Raw genomic sequence first — 23,423 nt, 5'->3', positions numbered from 1 at the left:
GATCATGTACTATGGGGATAATGTAACACATGGATAATGTAACACATGGATAATGTACCAAGTGGATAATGTAACACATGGATAATGTAACACATGGATAATGTACCAAGTGGATAATGTACTACAGGGATAATGTAACACATGGATAATGTACCAAGTGGATAATGTACTACAGGGATAATGTATCGCAGGGATAATGTACCACAGGATAATGTAACACATGGATAATGTACCAAGTGGATAATGTACTACAGAGATCATGTATCGCAGGGATAATGTACCACAGGATAATGCAACACATGGATAATGTACCAAGTGGATAATGTACTACAGAGATAATGTATCGCATGGATAATGTACCACAGGATAATGCAACACATGGATAATGTATCACAGGTATATTTTCACACAGAGATTAAAGTTAGCTGCACAGAGACACAAGCATTTGCTACATCTTAAAATAATATTTATTTTGAAAACTCATTATCACCCATTTTCCATTTACCAAAAATATAATTAAACCTGAAAGCTTCAGCTTGCCTTAAAGCTAATAGCACAGCGTATTTTAAGGGCAGAATATCTAGGAAGCAACAGGTTGCCCTGGTAACCCAGATAAAATGAGAAATATGGGTAAAAGATGCAGGTTAAATCCTCACACGGTCAGTGCTATTGTTTTCCTCTACATGACTTAAGCAGCTCCTTTCCCCCACAGGGGTCATAGTGGTGAAGGAGTCCCTAAAGGACCTAGACGTTTTCCTCTACATGACTTAAGCAGCTCCTTTCCCCCACAGGGGTCATAGTGGTGAAGGAGTCCCTAAAGGACCTAGACGTTTTCCTCTACATGACTTAAGCAGCTCCTTTCCCCCACAGGGGTCATAGTGGTGAAGGAGTCCCTAAAGGACCTAGACGTTTTCCTCTGCATGACTTAAGCAGCTCCTTTCCCCCACAGGGGTCATAGTGGTGAAGGAGTCCCTAAAGGACCTAGACGTTTTCCTCTCAACTCATTAGTACATGAAACCAGACATCTTCGATCCACAGACACAGAGAGATTATATGGACACTACTTTATGACAGAATTCAACTGATGCACACATCCAAGTCAAATAGTTTCACAGCCAAGCTCCTAGACACCAGTCCAGTGCATTTGGCTCCTCAGCCACTGAAATGAGCTAAAACCAATACATCTCTCACATCAAGCATCCAAAACAAGATTCTGTGTTTCTAGACTGTAACACAGACCGACAACTACATCTGTGATTCCCCCTCCTCTCCTACTGAAACACATGCATCTGATCTGCCTGGATTTAGGATAGACTACAGCTCTCTAAATAACCTAGAGATGGATACGTCTCTCAACATCCAACTGGTTTGTTCCCGACAGCTCTAACGAAACAAATACGCAAACCAAGACTGGTTTCTATCACTACGGTGGTTGTCTATAGTGTGGTTTCTATCACTATGGTTGTTGTCTATAGTGTGGTTTCTATCACTATGGTGGTTTCTATCACTACGGTGGTTGTCTATAGTGTGGTTTCTATCACTATGGTGGTTTCTATCACTACGGTGGTTGTCTATAGTGTGGTTTCTATCACTACGGTGGTTGTCTATAGTGTGGTTTCTATCACTATGGTTGTTGTCTATAGTGTGGTTTCTATCACTACGGTGGTTTCTATCACTACGGTGGTTGTCTATAGTGTGGTTTCTATCACTACGCTGGTTGTCTATAGTGTGGTTTATATCACTACGGTGATGTCTATAGTGTGGTTTCTATCACTATGGTGGTTGTCTATAGTGTGGTTTCTATCACTATGGTTGTTGTCTATAGTGTGGTTTCTATCACTACGGTGGTTTCTATCACTACGGTGGTTGTCTATAGTGTGGTTTCTATCACTATGGTGGTTTCTATCACTATGGTGGTTGTCTATAGTGTGGTTTCTATCACTACGGTGGTTTCTATCACTACGGTGGTTGTCTATAGTGTGGTTTCTATCACTACGGTTGTTGTCTATAGTGTGGTTTCTATCACTATGGTGGTTTCTATCACTATGGTTGTTGTCTATAGTGTGGTTTCTATCACTATGGTGGTTTCTATCACTATGGTGGTTGTCTATAGTGTGGTTTCTATCACTACGGTGGTTTCTATCACTGCGGTGGTTGTCTATAGTGTGGTTTCTATCACTACGGTTGTTGTCTATAGTGTGGTTTCTAGCACTACGGTGGTTGTCTATAGTGTGGTTTCTATCACTACGGTGGTTGTCTATAGTGTGGTTTCTATCACTACGGTGATGTCTATAGTGTGGTTTCTATCACTATGGTGGTTGTCTATAGTGTGGTTTCTATCACTATGGTTGTTGTCTATAGTGTGGTTTCTATCACTACGGTGGTTTCTATCACTACGGTGGTTGTCTATAGTGTGGTTTCTATCACTATGGTGGTTTCTATCACTATGGTTGTTGTCTATAGTGTGGTTTCTATCACTATGGTGGTTGTCTATAGTGTGGTTTCTATCACTACGGTGGTTTCTATCACTACGGTGGTTGTCTATAGTGTGGTTTCTATCACTACGGTTGTTGTCTATAGTGTGGTTTCTAGCACTACGGTGGTTGTCTATAGTGTGGTTTCTAGCACTACGCTGGTTGTCTATAGTGTGGTTTCTATCACTATGGTTGTTGTCTATAGTGTGGTTTCTATCACTATGGTTGTTGTCTATAGTGTGGTTTCTATCACTACGGTGGTTTCTATCACTACGGTGGTTGTCTATAGTGTGGTTTCTATCACTATGGTGGTTGTCTATAGTGTGGTTTCTATCACTACGGTGGTTTCTATCACTACGGTGGTTGTCTATAGTGTGGTTTCTATCACTATGGTGGTTGTCTATAGTGTGGTTTCTATCACTATGGTTGTTGTCTATAGTGTGGTTTCTATCACTATGGTGGTTGTCTATAGTGTGGTTTCTATCACTATGGTTGTTGTCTATAGTGTGGTTTCTATCACTATGGTTGTTGTCTATAGTGTGGTTTCTATCACTACGGTGGTTTCTATCACTACGGTGGTTGTCTATAGTGTGGTTTCTATCACTATGGTGGTTGTCTATAGTGTGGTTTCTATCACTACGGTGGTTGTCTATAGTGTGGTTTCTATCACTATGGTGGTTGTCTATAGTGTGGTTTCTATCACTACGGTGGTTTCTATCACTACGGTGGTTGTCTATAGTGTCGTTTCTATCACTATGGTGGTTGTCTATAGTGTGGTTTCTATCACTATGGTGGTTTCTATCACTATGGTTGTTGTCTATAGTGTGGTTTCTATCACTACGGTGGTTTCTATCACTATGGTTGTTGTCTATAGTGTGGTTTCTATCACTACGGTGGTTTCTATCACTACGGTGGTTGTCTATAGTGTGGTTTCTATCACTATGGTGGTTGTCTATAGTGTGGTTTCTAGCACTACGCTGGGTGTCTATAGTGTGGTTTCGATCACTATGGTTGTTGTCTATAGTGTGGTTTCTATCACTACGGTGGTTGTCTATAGTGTGGTTTCTATCACTATGGTTGTTGTCTATAGTGTGGTTTCTATCACTATGGTTGTTGTCTATAGTGTGGTTTCTATCACTATGGTGGTTGTCTATAGTGTGGTTTCTATCACTATGGTGGTTGTCTATAGTGTGGTTTCTATCACTATGGTGGTTGTCTATAGTGTGGTTTCTATCACTATGGTGGTTGTCTATAGTGTGGTTTCTATCACTACGGTGGTTGTCTATAGTGTGGTTTCTATCACTACGGTGGTTGTCTATAGTGTGGTTTCTATCACTACGGTGGATGTATATAGTGTGGTTTCTATCACTATGGTGGTTGTCTATAGTGTGGTTTCTATCACTATGGTTGTTGTCTATAGTGTGGTTTCTATCACTATGGTGGTTTCTATCACTATGGTGGTTGTCTATAGTGTGGTTTCTATCACTATGGTTGTTGTCTATAGTGTGGTTTCTATCACTATGGTTGTTTCTAGCACTACGCTGGTTGTCTATAGTGTGGTTTCTATCACTATGGTGGTTTCTATCACTACGGTGGTTTCTATCACTACGGTGGTTTCTATCACTACGGTGGTTGTCTATAGTGTGGTTTCTATCACTATGGTGGTTGTCTATAGTGTGGTTTCTATCACTACGGTGGTTTCTATCACTATGGTTGTTGTCTATAGTGTGATTTCGATCACTACGGTGGTTGTCTATAGTGTGGTTTCTATCACTATGGTTGTTGTCTATAGTGTGGTTTCTATCACTATGGTGGTTGTCTATAGTGTGGTTTCTATCACTACGGTGGTTGTCTATAGTGTGGTTTCTATCACTATGGTTGTTGTCTATAGTGTGGTTTCTATCACTATGGTTGTTGTCTATAGTGTGGTTTCTATCACTATGGTGGTTGTCTATAGTGTGGTTTCTATCACTACGGTGGTTGTCTATAGTGTGGTTTCTATCACTATGGTTGTTGTCTATAGTGTGGTTTCTATCACTACTGTGGATGTCTATAGTGTGGTTTCTATCACAACGGAGGATGTCTATAGTGTGGTTTCTATCACTATGGTGGATGTCTATAGTGTGGTTTCTATCACTACGGTGGTTTCTATCACTATGGTGGTTGTCTATAGTGTGGTTTCTATCACTATGGTTGTTGTCTATAGTGTGGTTTCTATCACTATGGTGGATGTCTATAGTGTGGTTTCTACCACTATGGTTGTTGTCTATAGTGTGGTTTCTATCACTATGGTTGTTGTCTATAGTGTGGTTTCTATCACTATGGTGGTTGTCTATAGTGTGGTTTCTATCACTACGGTGGTTTCTAGCACTACGCTGGTTGTCTATAGTGTGGTTTCTATCACTATGGTGGTTTCTATCACTACGGTGGTTTCTATCACTACGGTGGTTTCTATCACTACGGTGGTTGTCTATAGTGTGGTTTCTATCACTATGGTGGTTGTGTGGTTTCTATCACTATGGTTGTTGTCTATAGTGTGGTTTCTATCACTATGGTTGTTGTCTATAGTGTGGTTTCTATCACTATGGTGGTTGTCTATAGTGTGGTTTCTATCACTATGGTGGATGTCTATAGTGTGGTTTCTATCACTATGGTTGTTGTCTATAGTGTGGTTTCTATCACTACGGTGGTTTCTATCACTACGGTGGTTGTCTATAGTGTGGTTTCTATCACTATGGTGGTTGTCTATAGTGTGGTTTCTATCACTATGGTGGTTTCTATCACTATGGTTGTTGTCTATAGTGTGGTTTCTATCACTATGGTGGTTTCTAGCACTACGGTTGTTGTCTATAGTGTGGTTTCTATCACTATGGTGGTTTCTATCACTATGGTTGTTGTCTATAGTGTGGTTTCTATCACTACGCTGGTTGTCTATAGTGTGGTTTCTATCACTACGGTTGTTGTCTATAGTGTGGTTTCTATCACTACGGTGGTTGTCTATAGTGTGGTTTCTATCACTATGGTTGTTGTCTATAGTGTGGTTTCTATCACTATGGTGGTTTCTATCACTATGGTGGTTGTCTATAGTGTGGTTTCTATCACTATGGTTGTTGTCTATAGTGTGGTTTCTATCACTACGGTGGTTGTCTATAGTGTGGTTTCTAGCACTACGGTGGTTGTCTATAGTGTGGTTTCTATCACTACGGTGGTTGTCTATAGTGTGGTTTCTATCACTATGGTGGTTGTCTATAGTGTGGTTTCTAGCACTACGGTTGTTGTCTATAGTGTGGTTTCTATCACTACGGTGGTTGTCTATAGTGTGGTTTCTAGCACTACGGTGGTTGTCTATAGTGTGGTTTCTATCACTATGGTGGTTGTCTATAGTGTGGTTTCTATCACAACGGAGGATGTCTATAGTGTGGTTTCTATCACTACGGTGGTTTCTAGCACTATGGTGGTTGTGTATAGTGTGGTTTCTATCACTATGGTTGTTGTCTATAGTGTGGTTTCTATCACTATGGTGGTTGTGTATAGTGTGGTTTCTATCACTACGGTGGTTGTCTATAGTGTGGTTTCTATCACTATGGTGGTTGTCTATAGTGTGGTTTCTATCACTATGGTGGTTGTCTATAGTGTGGTTTCTATCACTATGGTGGTTGTCTATAGTGTGGTTTCTATCACTACGGTGGTTTCTATCACTACGGTGGTTTCTATCACTATGGTGGTTGTCTATAGTGTGGTTTCTATGACTATGGTGATGTCTATAGTGTGGTTTCTATCACTACGGTGGTTTCTATCACTATGGTGGTTGTCTATAGTGTGGTTTCTAGCACTATGGTGGTTTCTAGTGTTTTTTGTGGCATGTTGATTATTGTTGATTATTTTCTCTTCATAAGTATTTGACGTTTGAATGATTTAAGCTACAAAATATTCGGACCCCATTTCTAAAAGCTACAATTCTCCTTCAGACTGGAATTTGGAAGAGAATTATAATAATCTCCTTCAAAATATGTTCTTCCATTCCTCGAATTGTAATTATTTAAAGTTTTGTGTTTGTCTGAGTGTGTCTGTGTGTGTCTGAGTGTGTATGAGTGTGTTTGTGTGTGTCTGAGTGTGTTTGTGTCTGGCTGAGTGTGCCTGAGTGTGTTTGTTTGTGCCTGAGTGTGTTTGTGTGTGTCTGAGTGTGTATGAGTGTGTTTGTGTGTGTCTGAGTGTGTTTGTGTGTGTCTGAGTGTGCCTGAGTGTGTTTGTGTGTGCCTGAGTGTGTTTGTGTGTGTCTGAGTGTGTATGAGTGTGTATAGGTGTGCCTGGGTGTGTGTGTGTGTGTGTGTGTCTGAGTGTGTTTGTGTGTGTCTGAGTGTGTTTGTGTGTGTCTGAGTGTGCCTGAGTGTGTTTGTGTGTGCCTGAGTGTGTTTGTGTGAGTCTGAGTATGCCTGAGTGTGTTTGTGTGTGTCTGAGTGTGTTTGTGTGTGTCTGAGTATGTCTGAGTGTGTTTGTGTGTGTCTGGGTGTGTCTGTGTGTGCCTGAGTGTGTTTATGTGTGTCTGAGTGTGTTTGAGTGTGTCTGGGTGTGTGTGGGGGGTGGATGGATGTGTGTGTGAGGTGATATGAAGACTTGTAACAGAAGTATCACAGTCCATTAACCCCCCCCCCCCCCCCCCCCCCCCACACGCACACACACACACACACAGCGAGGAGCCATCCATCCTATCACTATTAGCAACTATTAGCAACATCATCTGTATGTTTCTGAATGCAAATCAGCTGGAATGTTAATTTTCTATTTTTCCCAGGATCCTTTGCTCAGTCTTCACAGCCCCTGGAGGCCTTTCTTTCCAACCCAGAGTGATGAAATGAACACCTATGTCACACCCTGACCATAGTTTGCTTTGTATGTTTCTATGTTTTGGTTGGTCAGGGTGTGATCTGAGTGGGCATTCTATGTTACATGTCTAGTTTGTCTAGTTCTATGTTTGGCCTGATATGGTTCTCAATCAGAGGCAGGTGTTAGTCATTGTCTCTGATTGGGAACCATATTTAGGTAGCCTGTTTGGTGTTGGGTTTTGTGGGTGATTGTTCCTGTCTCTGTGTTTGCACCAGATAGGACTGTTTAGGTTTTCACACATTTATTGTTTTGTTAGTTATTTCATGTCTAGTTCCTTTATTAAAGAACATGAATAACCACCACGCTGCATTTTGGTCTGCTTCTCCTTCACCACAGGAAAACCATTACAACCTAAGCTTTCTATCTGTCTCCATTATGCAGGGAAAAGTATATAATTCCATCTCGCAGTCCGTCCAATGTTCATGAAGTGAAAAACAGTATTAGTAGAATGTGCCAGAGACAGTTTAAGAACATGGTGACAAGAAGTGACTGATGACAGGATGTTCTCAATCAGCAAAATCACATTTACAGTTTGACCTCCTGCAAGTCATAATGGTATTATGATCACATGGGTCCCTATGGGAACACCTCTTGGACAGCACCCCCACAACCCACTGAGGCGTGGGATTGGTGCACACTAAAGGTCAGCGTGTGACATCATTCAAATGTAACATCATTAAAATGAGCTGTGAGTGCCTGAGGGAACTATAACAAACACAACATCTGACCTCAGCTCGGACTTAAGTTTCTAGTGTTATTAGTCGTATGTACGGGATGCACATGGTATACATGTCCAATGAAAGAACTTCTGGACAATGAAACAACAATAAGCGTGTGTGTTATAGTGGATTTACGATGTGAGGCCAGAGTGTAGACTGAACACAGACACTTACCAGCTGATCCCTGATGCAGACTGAACTATACTGCTGTAAAACCCTTAGACCACACGTACACACACACATACACACACACACATATACACACACACACATATACACACACACACATATACACACACACACACATATACACACACACACATATGCACACACACACACACACCCACACGCACGCACACATGCACACAAAGTCTCTATAATGAGTTATTAGGCTTGATGATCAACTGTAAATTGAAGCTATAAAAACACAAAGATAGGGCTCTTCCATATGAGCTCCCCAGACGGACGAGACAGACAGGCCTCTAAAGCCTTTATTTACCATCTGGATTAACCCCCACCCTCCCTCCCTGTCTGCCGGTCTATAGAGGTCTCATGTTTCTCCAGAGAGAGAAGGAGAAACATACTGTATATTTTACATAGATTGCACACACATATTGTGATTTGAAAACAAATCCAATCTTTATAAAATCCCATACTATCACAGTTTATTTTTTTATTAGGCAAGTCAGTTAAGAACAAATTCTTATTTACAATGATGGCCATAACCCCGGCCAAACCAGGATGATGCTGGGCCAATTGTGCACTGCCCTATGGGACTCCCAATCACAGCAGGTTGTGATACAGCCTGGATTCGAACCAGGGTGTCTGTAGTGACGCCATTAGCACTGAGCTGCAATGCCTTAGACCGCTGCGCCACTCGGGATGCCCCACATTGTGCCAACACAGCGGCAAGACTTGTGACCTGTTACCACAAGAAAAGTGGAGAACAAACAAACACCAGTGTAAATAAAAACTATATTTATCTGTTTATTTATTTTCCCTTTTATAATTCAACTACTTGAACATTGTTACAACAATGCACAAAGCCAATAATATAACATTTGAAATGTCTATATTATTTTACTACTTTTGTGAGTGTAATGTTTAATGTTAATTTCTGATTGTTTATTTCAATTGTTCGTTTCCCTTGTTGTCTATTCCACTTGCTTTGGCAACGTAAACCCGTTTCCCTTGTTGTCTATTCCACTTGCTTTGGCAACGTAAACCCGTTTCCCTTGTTGTCTATTCCACTTGCTTTGGCAACGTAAATCCGTTTCCCTTGTTGTCTATTCCACTTGCTTTGGCAACGTAAACCCGTTTCCCATGTTGTCTATTCCACTTGCTTTGGCAACGTAAACCCGTTTCCCTTGTTGTCTATTCCACTTGCTTTGGCAACGTAAACCTGTTTCCCTTGTTGTCTATTCCACTTGCTTTGGAAACGTAAACCCGTTTCCCTTGTTGTCTATTCCACTTGCTTTGGCAACGTAAACCCGTTTCCCTTGTTGTCTATTCCACTTGCTTTGGCAACGTAAACCCGTTTCCCTTGTTGTCTATTCCACTTGCTTTGGCAACGTAAACACATGTTTCCCTTGTTGTCTATTCCACTTGCTTTGGCAACGTAAACACATGTTTCCCAAGCCAATAAAGCCCTTTGACATTGAATTGAGTGACAAAAAGAGACTCTGTTAGGGAGGTATGATGCAGGAGACGCAGGGAGATAAGAGGTGGAGGGGATGGATATTCAGACGGGTCCTAGGGGCTACCATTCATCCTTCCATTGGGGACCAGAGACTGGTTTCACATAGCCTCGTAGAACCAGACAGAGGACTATGCTCACCATTCTGTTTCACTTCACGTGGTTAGATATCTCATGATCAGACTGGTTCCAACTGGTTAGTCTCACAGCATCAGTTACATTAGCATCAGTTAGTTCTGGTTAATCAATAGACGTGATCAGTGACTGGGGCTATCGTTAATTAGATCATGCTAAGGATGGGACTTAATGATATGAGTAAATCACTGGACTAATCAATTAGCCAGACAGAGAGAGGCAGACACAGCCAGGCACTGGGATAAAATACAGCACTGTCGGAGGCTGTACTCTGTCCATGGTGCTGAATCCAGTCACACTTTCTAGAATGATCCAACCTCACAGATAAACCCCCCCCCCCCCCCCCCCCATTCAGGGCCGCTTCACGTACCATGCATAGCCCATTCATTCATTCAGTCAGTCAGTGGAACAGATATCTAGATCGGTTCTATCAGTTCCTAAATATGGAGCAGGAGAGACTCCGCTCTGGGCACAGACTGTTACGTCTATTCCACGTTGGTTCAAAGTAATTCCATTGACATTATGTGGAAACAACGTTGATTCAACCAGTTTGTGCCCAGTGGGTAGGGAGTAGGCCAGACCAGTAGACCGCCACACTCCATAAATGCGCATCCGAAACAATCGGTAGTCTACATGACACCACGCAAGATCGATAAGTGTCCGGGTCGGGACACTATAATGTCACTAAGTATTCTTCTGATGGGGATAAATCAATAAATCTCTCATCATGACCGATATGCGGAATACTCGGCCTTCTTTAAAGTACAAGCGGTGTAGGCTACCCTACATACTCTATGAAATAAACAGAGCAGTGTACATATGTGGTGAAGAATAGTCTAGCTTGTTTCTCGATGCATACCTTCAGTGGCATAGTTGTGGTCGCGTAGGAAGCTGTTGTTGATCTTGGGGGTGTCAGTCTCCTCCTCCATTGATAAATTGGTTGGTTCTGGATCCTGAGACCGTTAAAAGACATCCTAGACGTTACCATCAGCAGCAGGCGGGCGGCGAGACCAGCGGGAGCGCTGTCATCATGACTCCAACTCTCCGGTAGCTATAACGGAATGATCAAAGAGCCATATTGGCAACTTCCTTCCAAGTCTAGGTGCGCATTAAATAGTGGAATGACAGCTATCCAATTGTGTCTTTACAAAAAAAAAGACGAAAATAGCCTATGTAATTTCTAATGGACAAAATGTCTTCATATAGTGCCACCTCCTCTGCTATGCAGTGGAATGGGTCAAGGACATTGCCTTTCCCATGTATGCGGGCGTGTGAATCAGACAGCAGTCCTCTGTAAATCTCCTCTGGTGAGGATTTGAGTTGAAGCAGGCAAGACTCTCTCCAACGAACAGTGTGGCTGGGGCGGGAGTAGGTTTATGCGTCAAACCTGACTGGCTAAAATCATTCCGCCGTTTCTCTGCCAGCCTCCTCGGTTGAGTACCACTTCGCGTTCTTCCTTCCTTTCGTTCACCAAGCAAAGTCCTCATCGTCTCTCTCCTCGAACAGAAGGAACTCTAATGCGCATTTGGACTCGGCAGTATTCCTGCCGCTGGTACTGACGCGCCGCTTTAGCACCAGCTCCTCCCAATACAGATTGCCGCAGCCTGGATCTTCAAAACTACACGCGGCAAACGCGTTTTGAACGCTCGCTGTGACGTTTACTCCAACCGCCGAAAATCTTGAATTATGAATGAATGACATTGTACAGTTCCAGTTTTTTTCCCGGGTGACAGTAAGGAATGGGCTCACTGATTTAGGTAATACATGTTAAAGTTGAAGGCCTATAGACATCAGGAGAGAGAGAATACATTGAGGGGAGAGAGTGATGAGGGTGAGAGGAGAGGCTAAAGATACAGAGGAAGACAGATCAGGAGAGTTGGGAAGTGGGGCAGAGGGAGAGACTGAGAATGACAGATATGGATCAGGAGAGTTGGGAAGTGGGGCAGAGGGAGAGACTGAGAATGACAGATATGGATCAGGAGAGTTGGGAAGTGGGGCAGAGGGAGAGACTGAGAATGGCAGATATGGATCAGGAGAGTTGGGAAGTGGGGCAGAGGGAGAGACTGAGAATGACAGATATGGATCAGGGAAGTGGGGCAGAGAGAGAGACTGAGACAGGAAGGAAAAGAAAGGAAGGAAGAAAGAGTGAGAGGGAGGGAGGAAATAAATAGAGAAAGACAGAGAGAGACCGAGAGAGAGGGAAACAGAGAGAGAGAGGGAAACAGAGAGAGAGAGAGGAAATAAATAGTGAGGGGGAGAAGAGAGACACAGAGAGGGGGGAAGAGAGAGACAGAGAGAGGAAAGAGAGACAAAGACAGAGAGAGGGGAAAAGAGTGAGAGACAGAGAGAGAGAGAGAGAGAGAGAGAGAGAGAGAGAGAGAGAGGGGAAAATAGTTAGAGACAGAGAGAGAGAGGGAATAAATAGAAGAAGAGAGAGAGAAAGAGAGAGAGAGAGAGGGACAGACAGACAGAGAGAAAGAGATACCGGGAAGATAGAGAGAGACAGAGAGAGAGAGAGGGACAGATAGACAGAGAGAAAGAGAGACTGGGAAGATAGAGAGAGAGAGAGAGAGAGAGAGAGAGAGAGAGAGGGGAATGAGAGTGCAATAAAGACAGAAAGAGAGAAAGAAAGAGGGACAGACAGATAGAGAGAAAGAGAGACCGGGGAGGTAGAGAGAGAGAGAGAGAGGAATGAGAGCGCAATAAAGACAGAAAGAGAGAGAGAGAGAGAGAGACGATGAAGGATGAGTGGAGCAACCACTAGATGAAGTTGGTGCCGGGTCTTTCTAGATCTAATATCAATCACCAGTGGGACCTCCCCTCACATACACACACTTCCCTTTATAATCCCCAATGTGTGTGTGTGTGTGTGTGTGTGTGTGTGTGTATGCGTGCATGTTTGTCTGTGTGTGTATGTGTGCATGTTTGTCTGTGTGTGTATGTGTGCATGTTTGTCTGTGTGTGTATGCGTGCATGTTTGTCTGTGTGGTATGCGTGCATGTTTGTCTGTGTGTGTATGTGTGCATGTTTGTCTGTGTGTGTATGTGTGCATGTTTGTCTGTGTGTGTATGTGTGCATGTTTGTCTGTGTGTGTATACGTGCATGTTTGTCTGTGTGTGTATGTGTGCATGTTTGTCTGTGTGTGTATGTGTGCATGTTTGTCTGTGTGTGTATGCGTGCATGTTTGTCTGTGTGTGTATGTGTGCATGTTTGTCTGTGTGTGTATGTGTGCATGTTTGTCTGTGTGTGTATGCGTGCATGTTTGTCTGTGTGTGTATGCGTGCATGTTTGTCTGTGTGTGTATGCGTGCATGTTTGTCTGTGTGTGTATGCGTGCATGTTTGTCTGTGTGTGTATGCGTGCATGTTTGTCTGTGTGTGTATGCGTGCATGTTTGTCTGTGTGTGTATGCGTGCATGTTTGTCTGTGTGTGTATGTGTGCATGTTTGTCTGTGTGTGTATACGTGCATGTTTGTCTGTGTGTGTATGTGTGCATGTTTGTCTGTGTGTGTATGTGTGCATGTTTGTCTGTGTGTGTATGTGTGCATGTTTGTCTGTGTGTGTATGTGTGCATGTTTGTCTGTGTGTGTATGCGTGTGTGTGTGTGTGTGTGTGTGTGTGTGTGTGTGTGTGTGTGTGTGTGTGTGTGTGTGTGTGTGTGTGTGTGTGTGTGTGTGTGTGTCTGTGTGTGTGTGTGTGTGTGTGTGTGTGTGTGTGTGTGTGTGTGTGTGTGTGTGTGTGTGTGTGTGTGTGTGTGTGTGTGTGTGTCTGTGTCTGTGTGTGCATGTGTGTGTGTGTGTATGTGTGCATGTTTGTCTGTGTGTGTGTGTGTGTGTGTGTGTGTGTGTGTGTGTGTGTGTGTGTGTCTGTGTGTGTGTGTGTGTGTGTGTGTGTGTGTGTGTGTGTGTGTGTGTCTGTGTGTGTGTGTGTGTGTGTGTGTGTGTGTGTGTGTGTGTGTGTGTGTGTGTGTCTGTGTGTGTGTGTGTGTGTGTCTGTGTGTGTGTGTGTGTGTGTGTGTGTGTGTGTGTGTGTGTGTGTCTGCATTTTGTCAATATACATGTAATCCATGGTCCCATTTGCAGCCAGGTCGCTCAAGATTCACTTCAAAATTGGACATCCGTCCATGTCCCGAGGATGTCGGGAGATGCCTTTAAAACCCGCCCATAGGGGCAACGGTGAGCACTATTACCATCAAGTAGGCTTGTGTTTTGCTACGGCGTTGTGGACACTCATGGTGTTGTTGTTGTGGTTGTTATTTTAACCCTATCCCAAACCTTAACTTAAAGATGCACTGTGCAGAAATTGCTCAGCCATTTCCTGGTTGCTAAAATTCTAATAGTTAAATTTGAATTTCAGTTAATGTGATAAAACAAGCAAGTATTGTGTAGAAAATCATTGTGTCATCTAAACCGCTGTGAAATATGTTTTCCATAAGCATAAATATTGTATTTTCACCTGGTTAAATAAAGGTGAAATAAATAAAAACATTTCAAAAATGAATCCAACTTCTCACTCCCCTAACACCCCCTCTTTTTTATATAAAAAAAATGTAATCTTTATTTAACCAGGTAGGCTAGTTGAGAACAAGTTCTCATTTGTAACTGCGACCTGGCCAAGATAAAGCAACGCAGTTTGACAAAAACAACAACACAGAGTTACACATGGAATAAACAAGCGTACAGTCAATAACACAATATTTTTAAAAATCCCTTCCCTCTTCCCCTTACACCTTCTCCTCTCCTCTCCTTCCCTTTTCTCACTCTTTAGGTCCGGCCGGCCAGGTAGTTGGTCCAGTCGGGGGGACAGGACGGGGGATAAAGATATGGATATGTAGTTGTGGTTGAGTGTATTAAATCAAGCCTGAAGGGCGTCGGTCACTAACAGCAGAGTTTACTCTTCATGCCGTCTCTCTCTCTCTCTAATGTTCCCTCCATCTCTCTCTCTCCCCTTTCTCTTCTTCTCTCTCTAATGTTCCCTCCATCTCTCTCTCTCTCCCCCTTTCTCTTCCTCTCTCTCTAATGTTCCCTCCATCTCTCTCTCCCCCTTTCTCTTCCTCTCTCTCTAATGTTCCCTCCATCTCTCTCTCTCCCCCTTTCTCTTCTTCTCTCTCTAATGTTCCCTCCATCTCTCTCTCTCTCCCTTTCTCTTCTTCTCTCTCTAATGTTTCCTCCATCTCTCTCTCTCCCACTTTCTCTTCCTCTCTCTCTAATGTTGCCTCCATCTCCCCCTTTCTCTCCCTTTCTCTCTCTAATGTTCTCTCCATCTCTCTCTGTCTCCCTCTCTCTCTCAAATTCAATACAAGGGGCTTTATTGGCATGGAAAACATATGTTAACATTGCCAAAGCAAGTGAAGTAGATTATAAACAAAAGTGAAATGAACAATAACAAATTAACAGTAAACATTACACTCACAAAAGTTCCAAAACAATAAAGACATTTAAAATGTCGTATTATGTATATACCGTGTTTTAACGATGTGCAAATAGTTAAAGTACAAAAAGGAAAATAAATAAACATAAATATAGGTTGTATTTACAATGGTGTTTGTTCTTCACTGGTTGCCCTTTTCTTATAGCAACAGGTTACAAATCTTGCTCTCTTCCTCTCTCGCTCTAATGCTCCCTCCATCTCTCTCTCTCTCCTCCTTTTTCTAATGCTCCCTCCCTCCATCTCTCTCTCTCCCTTTTTCTAATGCTCTCTCCCTCCATCTCTCTCTCTCTCCCTTTTTCTAATGCTCCCTCCCTCCATCTCTCTCTCTCCCTTTTTCTAATGCTCCCTCCATCTCTCTCTCTCTCTCTCTCTCTCTCCCTTTTTCTAATGCTCTCTCCCTCCATCTCTCTCTCTCTCCCTTTTTCTAATGCTCTCTCCCTCCACCCTCCATTAATGAATTCATTTAAATTGATGGATGTTCTATGATTAGTGGAAACCTTTCCTAGGAAAACTGGTCGATTTAAATGATTCCCTATGGAAATATCAGTACGTTAGCCTATCTGACCTCGAGGGCACACTAACAGACACGTGTTTAGGCTATGCACACACTTGCATGCATAAACACACCCGCACACAGACACACACACACAGACACAGACACAGACACAGACACACACACACACACACACACACACACACACACACACACACACACACACACACACACACACACACACACACACACACACACATAGTCAAAATCCCCTCTTTTAAAGTCACAATGTAGTTAACAGCAAAAAAAGTGACACATTTATTCCAGTTTAATGAAGTCATTGCTGTATGAGTACAGCTATTCTGCAATGTGCTCTGTATGTAACCTCTCTTGTTGCTAGGTAACTGCCGGTGAAGCGGCAACCATTGCTATGCAGTACTACGTAAGCTGTCTGTGTAATTGGACCATTAAGATTGATTAAATGTCGTCATCATTCCGCTCCTCTCTGTCTCAATACAGTTCAGGATCCACAACATGCTGTAACAGAAGGGTTAATGGACTGAACAGGAGAGGCTGACACTTCTTGTTAATTTCACATTAGAAGACTGAAGATCATAAAGATTGTTTTCTAAGGCCCAAATGGCACCCTATTCCCTATAGAGTGCACTATTTTTGACCAGAGCCCTTCCAAAAAGTAGTGCACTAAGTAGGGAATAGGTTGCCATTTTGGACATGGCAAGCTGTACACACACACACACACACACACACACACACACACAGAATTATGAATTTCATGGATTGGAAATTATTTTTCCACCAGTAGCTACAGGTTTTCTGTGACTTTACGCCACACAGTACTACTCAATTCCTCAGTTATGATTGGCCCTCCCCCACCGCAAATTATGCTGTGGCTTGGCCCGGTCTTCAGAGGCTGTGGCTTGGCCCGGTCTTCAGAGGCTGTGGCTTGGCCCGGTCTTCAGAGGCTGTGGCTTGGCCCGGTCTTCGGAGGCTGTGGCTTGGCCCGGTCTTCGGAGGCTGTGGCTTGGCCCGGTCTTCAGAGGCTGTGGCTTGGCCCGGTCTTCGGCGGCTGTGGCTTGGCCCGGTCTTCAGAGGCTGTGGCTTGGCCCGGTCTTCAGAGGCTGTGGCTTGGCCCAGTCTTCAGAGGCTGTGGCTTGGCCCGGTCTTCGGAGGCTGTGGCTTGGCCCGGTCTTCAGAGGCTGTGGCTTGGCCCGGTCTTCAGAGGCTGTGGCTTGGCCCGGTCTTTGGAGGCTGTGGCTTGGCCCGGTCTTCGGAGGCTGTGGCTTGGCCTCGTCTTCGGAGGCTGTGGCTTGTCCCGGTCTTCGGAGACTGTGGCTTGGCCTGGTCTTCGGAGGCTGTGGCTTGGCCCGGTCTTCAGAGGCTGTGGCTTGGCCCGGTCTTCGGAGGCTGTGGCTTGGCCCAGTCTTCGGAGGCTGTGGCTTGGCCTGGCCTTCGGAGGCTGTGGCTTAGCCCGGTCTTCAGAGGCTGTGGCTTGGCCCGGTCTTGTAAAAATGGAGCTTAGCGCCTCTCTCTCTCTTTTTCTTTCTCTTCTTTAACCTTTCTTGGGTAGGGGGAAGTATTTTCACGTCCGGATGAAAAGCGTGCCCAAAGTAAACTGCCTGTTACTCAGGCCCAGAAGTTAGGATATGCATATTTAACCAGGTAGGCTAGTTGAGAACAAGTTCATGAATCCATGCTTTTTTCACTTATAGATTAGACTACTGCAATGCTCTACTTTCCGGCTACCTGGATAAAGTACTAAATAAACTTCAGTTAGTGCTAAACATGGCTGCTAGAATCTTGACTAGAACCCAAAAATGTGATCATATTACTCCAGTGCAAGCCTCTCTACACTGGCTTCCTGTTAAGGCTAGGGCTGATTTCAAGGTTTTACTGCTGACCTACAAAGCATTACATGGGCTTGCTCCTACGTATCTCTCCGATTTGGTCCTGTCGTACATACCTACACGTACGCTACGGTCACAAGAAGCAGTCCTCCTAGTTATCCCTAGAATTTCTAAGCAAACAGCTGGAGGCATGGCTTTCTCCTATAGAGCTCCATTTTTATGGAACGGTCTGCCTACCCATGTGAGAGACGCAGACTCGGTCTCAACCTTTAAGTCTTTACTGAAGACTCATCTCTTCAGCGGGTCCTATGATTGAGTGTAGTCTGGCCCAGGAGTGTGAAGGTGAACGGAAGGGCTCTGGAGTGACCCTGGAACCCACTGAATGGATCACCAGTGCGGTTGAATGCAGCATTGCTGTATGGTGAACTGAAAATGTCTTGTAGGCCTAGTTGAGTAGCTGGCCTAGGCTACAACTCAAACGTCTTGTAGACCTAGTTGAGTAGCTGGCCTAGGCTACAACTCAAACGTCTTGTAGACCTAGTTGAGTAGCTGGCCTAGGCTACAACTCAAATGTCTTGTAGACCTAGTTGAGTAGCTGGCCTAGGCTACAACTCAAACGTCTTGTAGACCTAGTTGAGTAGCTGGCCTAGGCTACAACTCAAACGTCTTGTAGACCTAGTTGAGTAGCTGGCCTAGGCTACAACTCAAACGTCTTGTAGACCTAGTTGAGTAGCTGGCCTAGGCTACAACTCAAACGTCTTGTAGACCTAGTTGAGTAGCTGGCCTAGGCTACAACTCAAACGTCTTGTAGACCTAGTTGAGTAGCTGGCCTAGGCTACAACTCAAACGTTGAGTTGTGCTTCTTTGCATGGTTTTTTGTTGCAGGTTTTGTTTCTTGGTTGTTCATTGTCGGGCTTTAAAAACCGAAGCCAGACTGCAACATTTTAGTAGCCTAGCTAGGACCGTGGCATCGGTCTGTACACTTTCCCTCCGCTGCGCGCGCTGTAAACGGACCCACGAAAGCAGTGCAATTGACATTGAATTCACAGATCCAAGTCCATCACGCTGTAATTTCATGAAGTAAATGACTCAACTGTTGACTAATTTATACTCGCTTGTGTGTCATATTGTCCTTTAGTAGTAAGTTATACACACATGTGAATCCTTTATCTTATAACTTTTTGAGAACTTTAGGTGACATTTTCTGTAGGCTACAGAAATGACGCGTTGGAACCGAAACTTGCATTGGACATTTAGCAAAAGTATGTCATTCCAGAATCATGGGCATTAATATGGAGTTGCCCCCCCCCCCCCCCCCCCCACCCCCATTGCTACTATAACAGCCTACACTCTTTCCACTAGATGTTGGAACATTGCTGCAGGGACTTGCTTCCATTCAGCCACATGAGCATTAGTGATGTCAGACATTAGTGATGTCTCACAGTCGGCATTCCAATTCATCCCAAAGGTGTTCGATGGGGTTGAGGTCAGGGCTCTGTGCAGGCAAGTCAAGATCTTCCACACCGATCTCAACAAACTATTTCTCTATGGACCTCACTTTGTACACGGGGCCATTGTCATGCTGAAACAGTGAAGGATCTTCCCCAAACTGTTGGCACAATGTTGGAAGCACATAATCGTCTAGAATGTCATTGTATGCTGTAGCCCCAGACGATTATTCCTCCTCCACCAAACTTTACAGTTGGCACTATGCATTCGGGCAGGTAGCGTTCTTCCGGCATCCGCCAAACCCAAATTAGTCCGTAGGACTGCCAGATGCTGAAGCGTGATTCATCACTCCAGAGAACGAGTTTACACTGCTCCAGAGTCCAATGGCGGCAAGCTTTACACCACTCCAGCTGACGCTTGGCATTGTGCATGGTGATCTTAGGCTTGTGTGCGGCTGCTCGGCCATGGAAACCCATTTCATGAAGCCCCCAACGAACAGTTATTGTGTTGACGTTGCTTCCAGAAGCAGTTTGGAACTTCGTAGTGAGTGTTGCAACCGAGGACAGATGATTTTTACACGCTACTTGCTTCAGCACTCGGCGGTCCTGTTTTGTGAGCTTGTGTGGCCTACCACTTTGTGGCTGAACCGTTGTTGCTATGAGATAATTCCACTTCACAATAACAGCACTTACAGTTGACTGGGGCAGCTCTAGCAGGGCAGAAATTTGAGGAACTGACTTGTTGGAATGGTGGCATCCTATGACGGTGCCACATTGAAAGTCACCCAGCTCTTCAGTAAGGCCGTTCTAAGGCCAATGTTTGTCTATGGAGAAACATTGGCAGTAAAATGTTCTTATTGTCAGCAACGGGTGTGTAGAATGACCTGACGCCTGTCAGCAACGGATGTGTAGAATGACCTGACGCCTGTCAGCAACGGGTGTGTAGAATGACCTGACGCCTGTCAGCAACGGGTGTGTAGAATGACCTGACGCCTGTCAGCAACGGGTGTGTAGAATGACCTGACGCCTGTCAGCAAAGGGTGTGTAGAATGGCCTGACGCCTGTCAGCAACGGGTGTGTAGAATGACCTGACGCCTGTCAGCAACGGGTGTGTAGAATGACCTGACGCCTGTCAGCAACGGGTGTGTAGAATGACCTGACGCCTGTCAGCAAAGGGTGTGTAGAATGGCCTGACGCCTGTCAGCAACGGGTGTGTAGAATGACCTGACGCCTGTCAGCAACGGGTGAGGCTGAAATAGTGAAATAGGCTAATCCACTCATTTGAAGGGGTGTGCACATGCTTTTGTATATTTAGTGTATGATATAGTGCACTGTCTGACTTGTGTGGGTTTGGTAAGATGGGTGTGGCAATGCACTGCCACTAGGCATGCAGTCCGTTGGTGGTGCTTGATGTGACTTGTAGTGCAGCGCATCACGTCAGTACAATATAGAGCCCCACAGTGGAGGTGTCATAATACCCATAAAACCTAACAGTCAAACAGGGAAATGGTTCCAATTGTTTTTCCACCATTACTTTTTGCCCATAGGGAATTTTAGAAAACATAAAAGTCACCTTGTCCTAGAGAGATTTACACAGTTCTCAAAACCTCACTCCAGGATGAGCCTACACAAAACACAGCCCTTAGTTTAAGTGTTTCTAAAATCCCCTATGGGAAAAAAGGAATGGTGGAAAAACAATTGGGACCATTTCCTTGTTTGACCGCTAAGTTTTATGGGTATTATGACTTATACTGTGGTACTCTATGGAAGCGGGCCAAAATGAATTGACAACCCAAATCATTGCTGGGGACGGATTTGGCCAGCGGGCCTTGTGTTTTACACATGTGACTTAGAGGGAACAGAGAGTGTGATTGTCTATGGATCTGAAGTAAACAGGGTTAATGTAAGTCCTCCAACCCTCCAGTCTATTACTAGGATAAATCACAGATACTTTCTCCTCCCTCTCTGAATAGTAACATGTCAATGAGCTGATCCAGCCTGTAACTTACACTCTCTGGGCTTCGTTTAATTGGACCATCAGAGTAAAGCTGTAAAGCTAATATTGATCTAGACGGGTTAATTGATCTCTCTAAGTGACTGCATAGAACAAGATGACTGGCCGTGATAGTCTGCTTGCCTGCCAGCCTATCTGTGAGTCTGCCTGTCTGGAAAGGGAAAGGAGATACCTAGTCAGTTGTACAACTGAATACATTCAGCTGAAATATGTCTTCTGCATTTAACCCAGCCCCTCTGAATCAGAGAGGTGTGTGTGTGTGGGGGGGGGGGGGGGGGGGGGGGCAGCTACCTGCTGCCCCTGTCTGTCCTTCTAGCCGTTTGTCTGTCTGTTCACACTAGACTGAGTCGTGTGGTGGAGTGTGTCTCTGTGTTGTCTGGCCATAGAGAGCAGATCAGCCTCACATGTAGGGAATGTCTGGAAGGGTCAGCAGTGGAGAAGGTGGAACGTTTTAAGTTCCTTTTGGGCTGTATCACAGCTTGGTACAGAAATTGCACCGCCCTCAACCGCAAGGCTCTACAGAGGTTGGTGCGGTCTGCACAATGCATCACCAGGGGCAAACTACCTGTCCTCCAGGACACCTACAGGACCTGATGTCACAGGAAGGCCAAAAATATCATCAAGGACAACAACCACCAGAGCCACTGCCTGTTCACCCCGCTATCATCCAGATGGTGAGGTCAGTACAGGTGCATCAAATCTGGGACCGAGAGACTGAAAAACAGCTTCTATCTCAAGGCCATCAGACTGTTAAACAGCCATCACTAACACAGAGAGGCTGCTGCCTACATTGAGACACAATCACTGACCGCTTTAATAAATTGATCACGAGTCACTTTAAACAATGTCACATTAAATAATGTTTACATATCTTACATTACTCATATCATATGTATATCCTGTATTTTATACCATCTATTGCACCTTGCCTATGCCGCTCGGCCATTGCTCATCCATATACTTATATGTGGGGCGGCAGGTAGCCTAGTGGTTGGAGCGTTGGGCCAGTAACCGAAAGGTTGCTAGACCTGAATCCCTGAGCTGACAAGATAAAAATCTGTCGTTCTGCCCCTGAACAAGGCAGTTAACCCACTGTTCCCCAGTAGGCTGTCGTTGTAAATAAGAATTTGTTCTTAACTGACTTGCCTAGTTAAATAAAGGTTAAAATATGTACATATTCTCATTCACCCCTTTAGATTTGTGTGTATAAGGTAGTTGTTGGGGACTTGTTAGATATTACTGCACTGTCGGAACCAGAAGCACAAGCATTTCGCTACACTCGCATTAACATCTGCTAACCATGTGACCAATACAATTTGATTTGACTGCTACTTCAACATTGACCATAGTACATTTTATCGTACAGCACCACCTTCTGGCATAAACTAGCATTACATGTGAAAATGCAAAGACATTGACAACATACGCACAGCTGATTACACACACACTCTGCCAGGACAAACATGCAAAGACATTGACAACATACGCACAGCTGATTACACACACACTCTGCCAGGACAAACAGCCTAGTTTAGCAGTCTGCCTCTCTCTCTCTCTCTCTCTCTCTCTCTCTCCCTCTCTCTCTCTCTCTCTCTCTCTTTTGAATAGTATTTGCTTATCACTCAGAGGGAGAATTATTTATTTAAGAAAGCTCTGACTTTTACTAAAATCCCACTATTTACAGCGTCAATCCTCGAGGCCTGCCTGCTAATACATGTTATAGATGATAAAGTACCAATCCTAATCCTATAGATTACCACTTGGTTCCTCCAGGATAATCCTTTATAATCCTATAGATTACCACTCAGTCCCTCCAGGATAATCCTTTATAATCCTATAGATTACCACTCAGTCCCTCCAGGATAATCATTTATAATCCTATAGATTACCACTCAGTCCCTCCAAGATAATCCTTTATAATCCTATAGATTACCACTTGGTTCCTCCAAGATAATCCTTTATAATCCTATAGATTACCACTTGGTTCCTCCAGGATAATCCTTTATAATCCTATAGATTACCACTCAGTCCCTCCAGGATAATCCTTTATAATCCTATAGATTAGCACTCAGTCCCTCCAAGATAATCCTTTATAATCCTATAGATTACCACTTGGTTCCTCCAAGATAATCCTTTATAATCCTATAGATTACCACTCAGTCCCTCCAGGATAATCCTTTATAATCCTATAGATTACCACTCAGTCCCTCCAGGATAATCCTTTATAATCCTATAGATTACCACTCGGTCCCTCCAGGATAATAATT

General features: G+C 44.0%; 1 protein-coding gene across 2 annotated transcripts in view; it reads right to left on the bottom strand.

Moving 5' to 3' along the window:
* LOC139390632 (serine/threonine-protein phosphatase 2A 55 kDa regulatory subunit B beta isoform-like) overlaps positions 1 to 23,423 on the bottom strand; it is a 47,298-nt gene that overhangs the window by 15,794 nt on the left and 8,081 nt on the right. Inside the window, exon 1 of one of the 2 annotated variants that reach the window (XM_071137886.1) lies at positions 10,768 to 10,837. The exons of the other annotated variant lie outside the window; for it this stretch is intronic. Within the exon in view, the coding sequence (XP_070993987.1) occupies positions 10,768 to 10,837 (70 nt within the window). Of the gene's footprint in view, positions 1 to 10,767; positions 10,838 to 23,423 lie in introns of those variants that run through there. 2 annotated transcript variants of the gene reach the window in all.

This window comes from Oncorhynchus clarkii, chromosome 31 (assembly GCF_045791955.1).
Source record: "Oncorhynchus clarkii lewisi isolate Uvic-CL-2024 chromosome 31, UVic_Ocla_1.0, whole genome shotgun sequence".
NCBI classification, from domain to species: Eukaryota; Metazoa; Chordata; class Actinopteri; order Salmoniformes; family Salmonidae; genus Oncorhynchus; species Oncorhynchus clarkii.
Note: the sequence above shows the minus strand (reverse complement) of the source record. Positions and strands in the feature narration are given on the sequence as shown.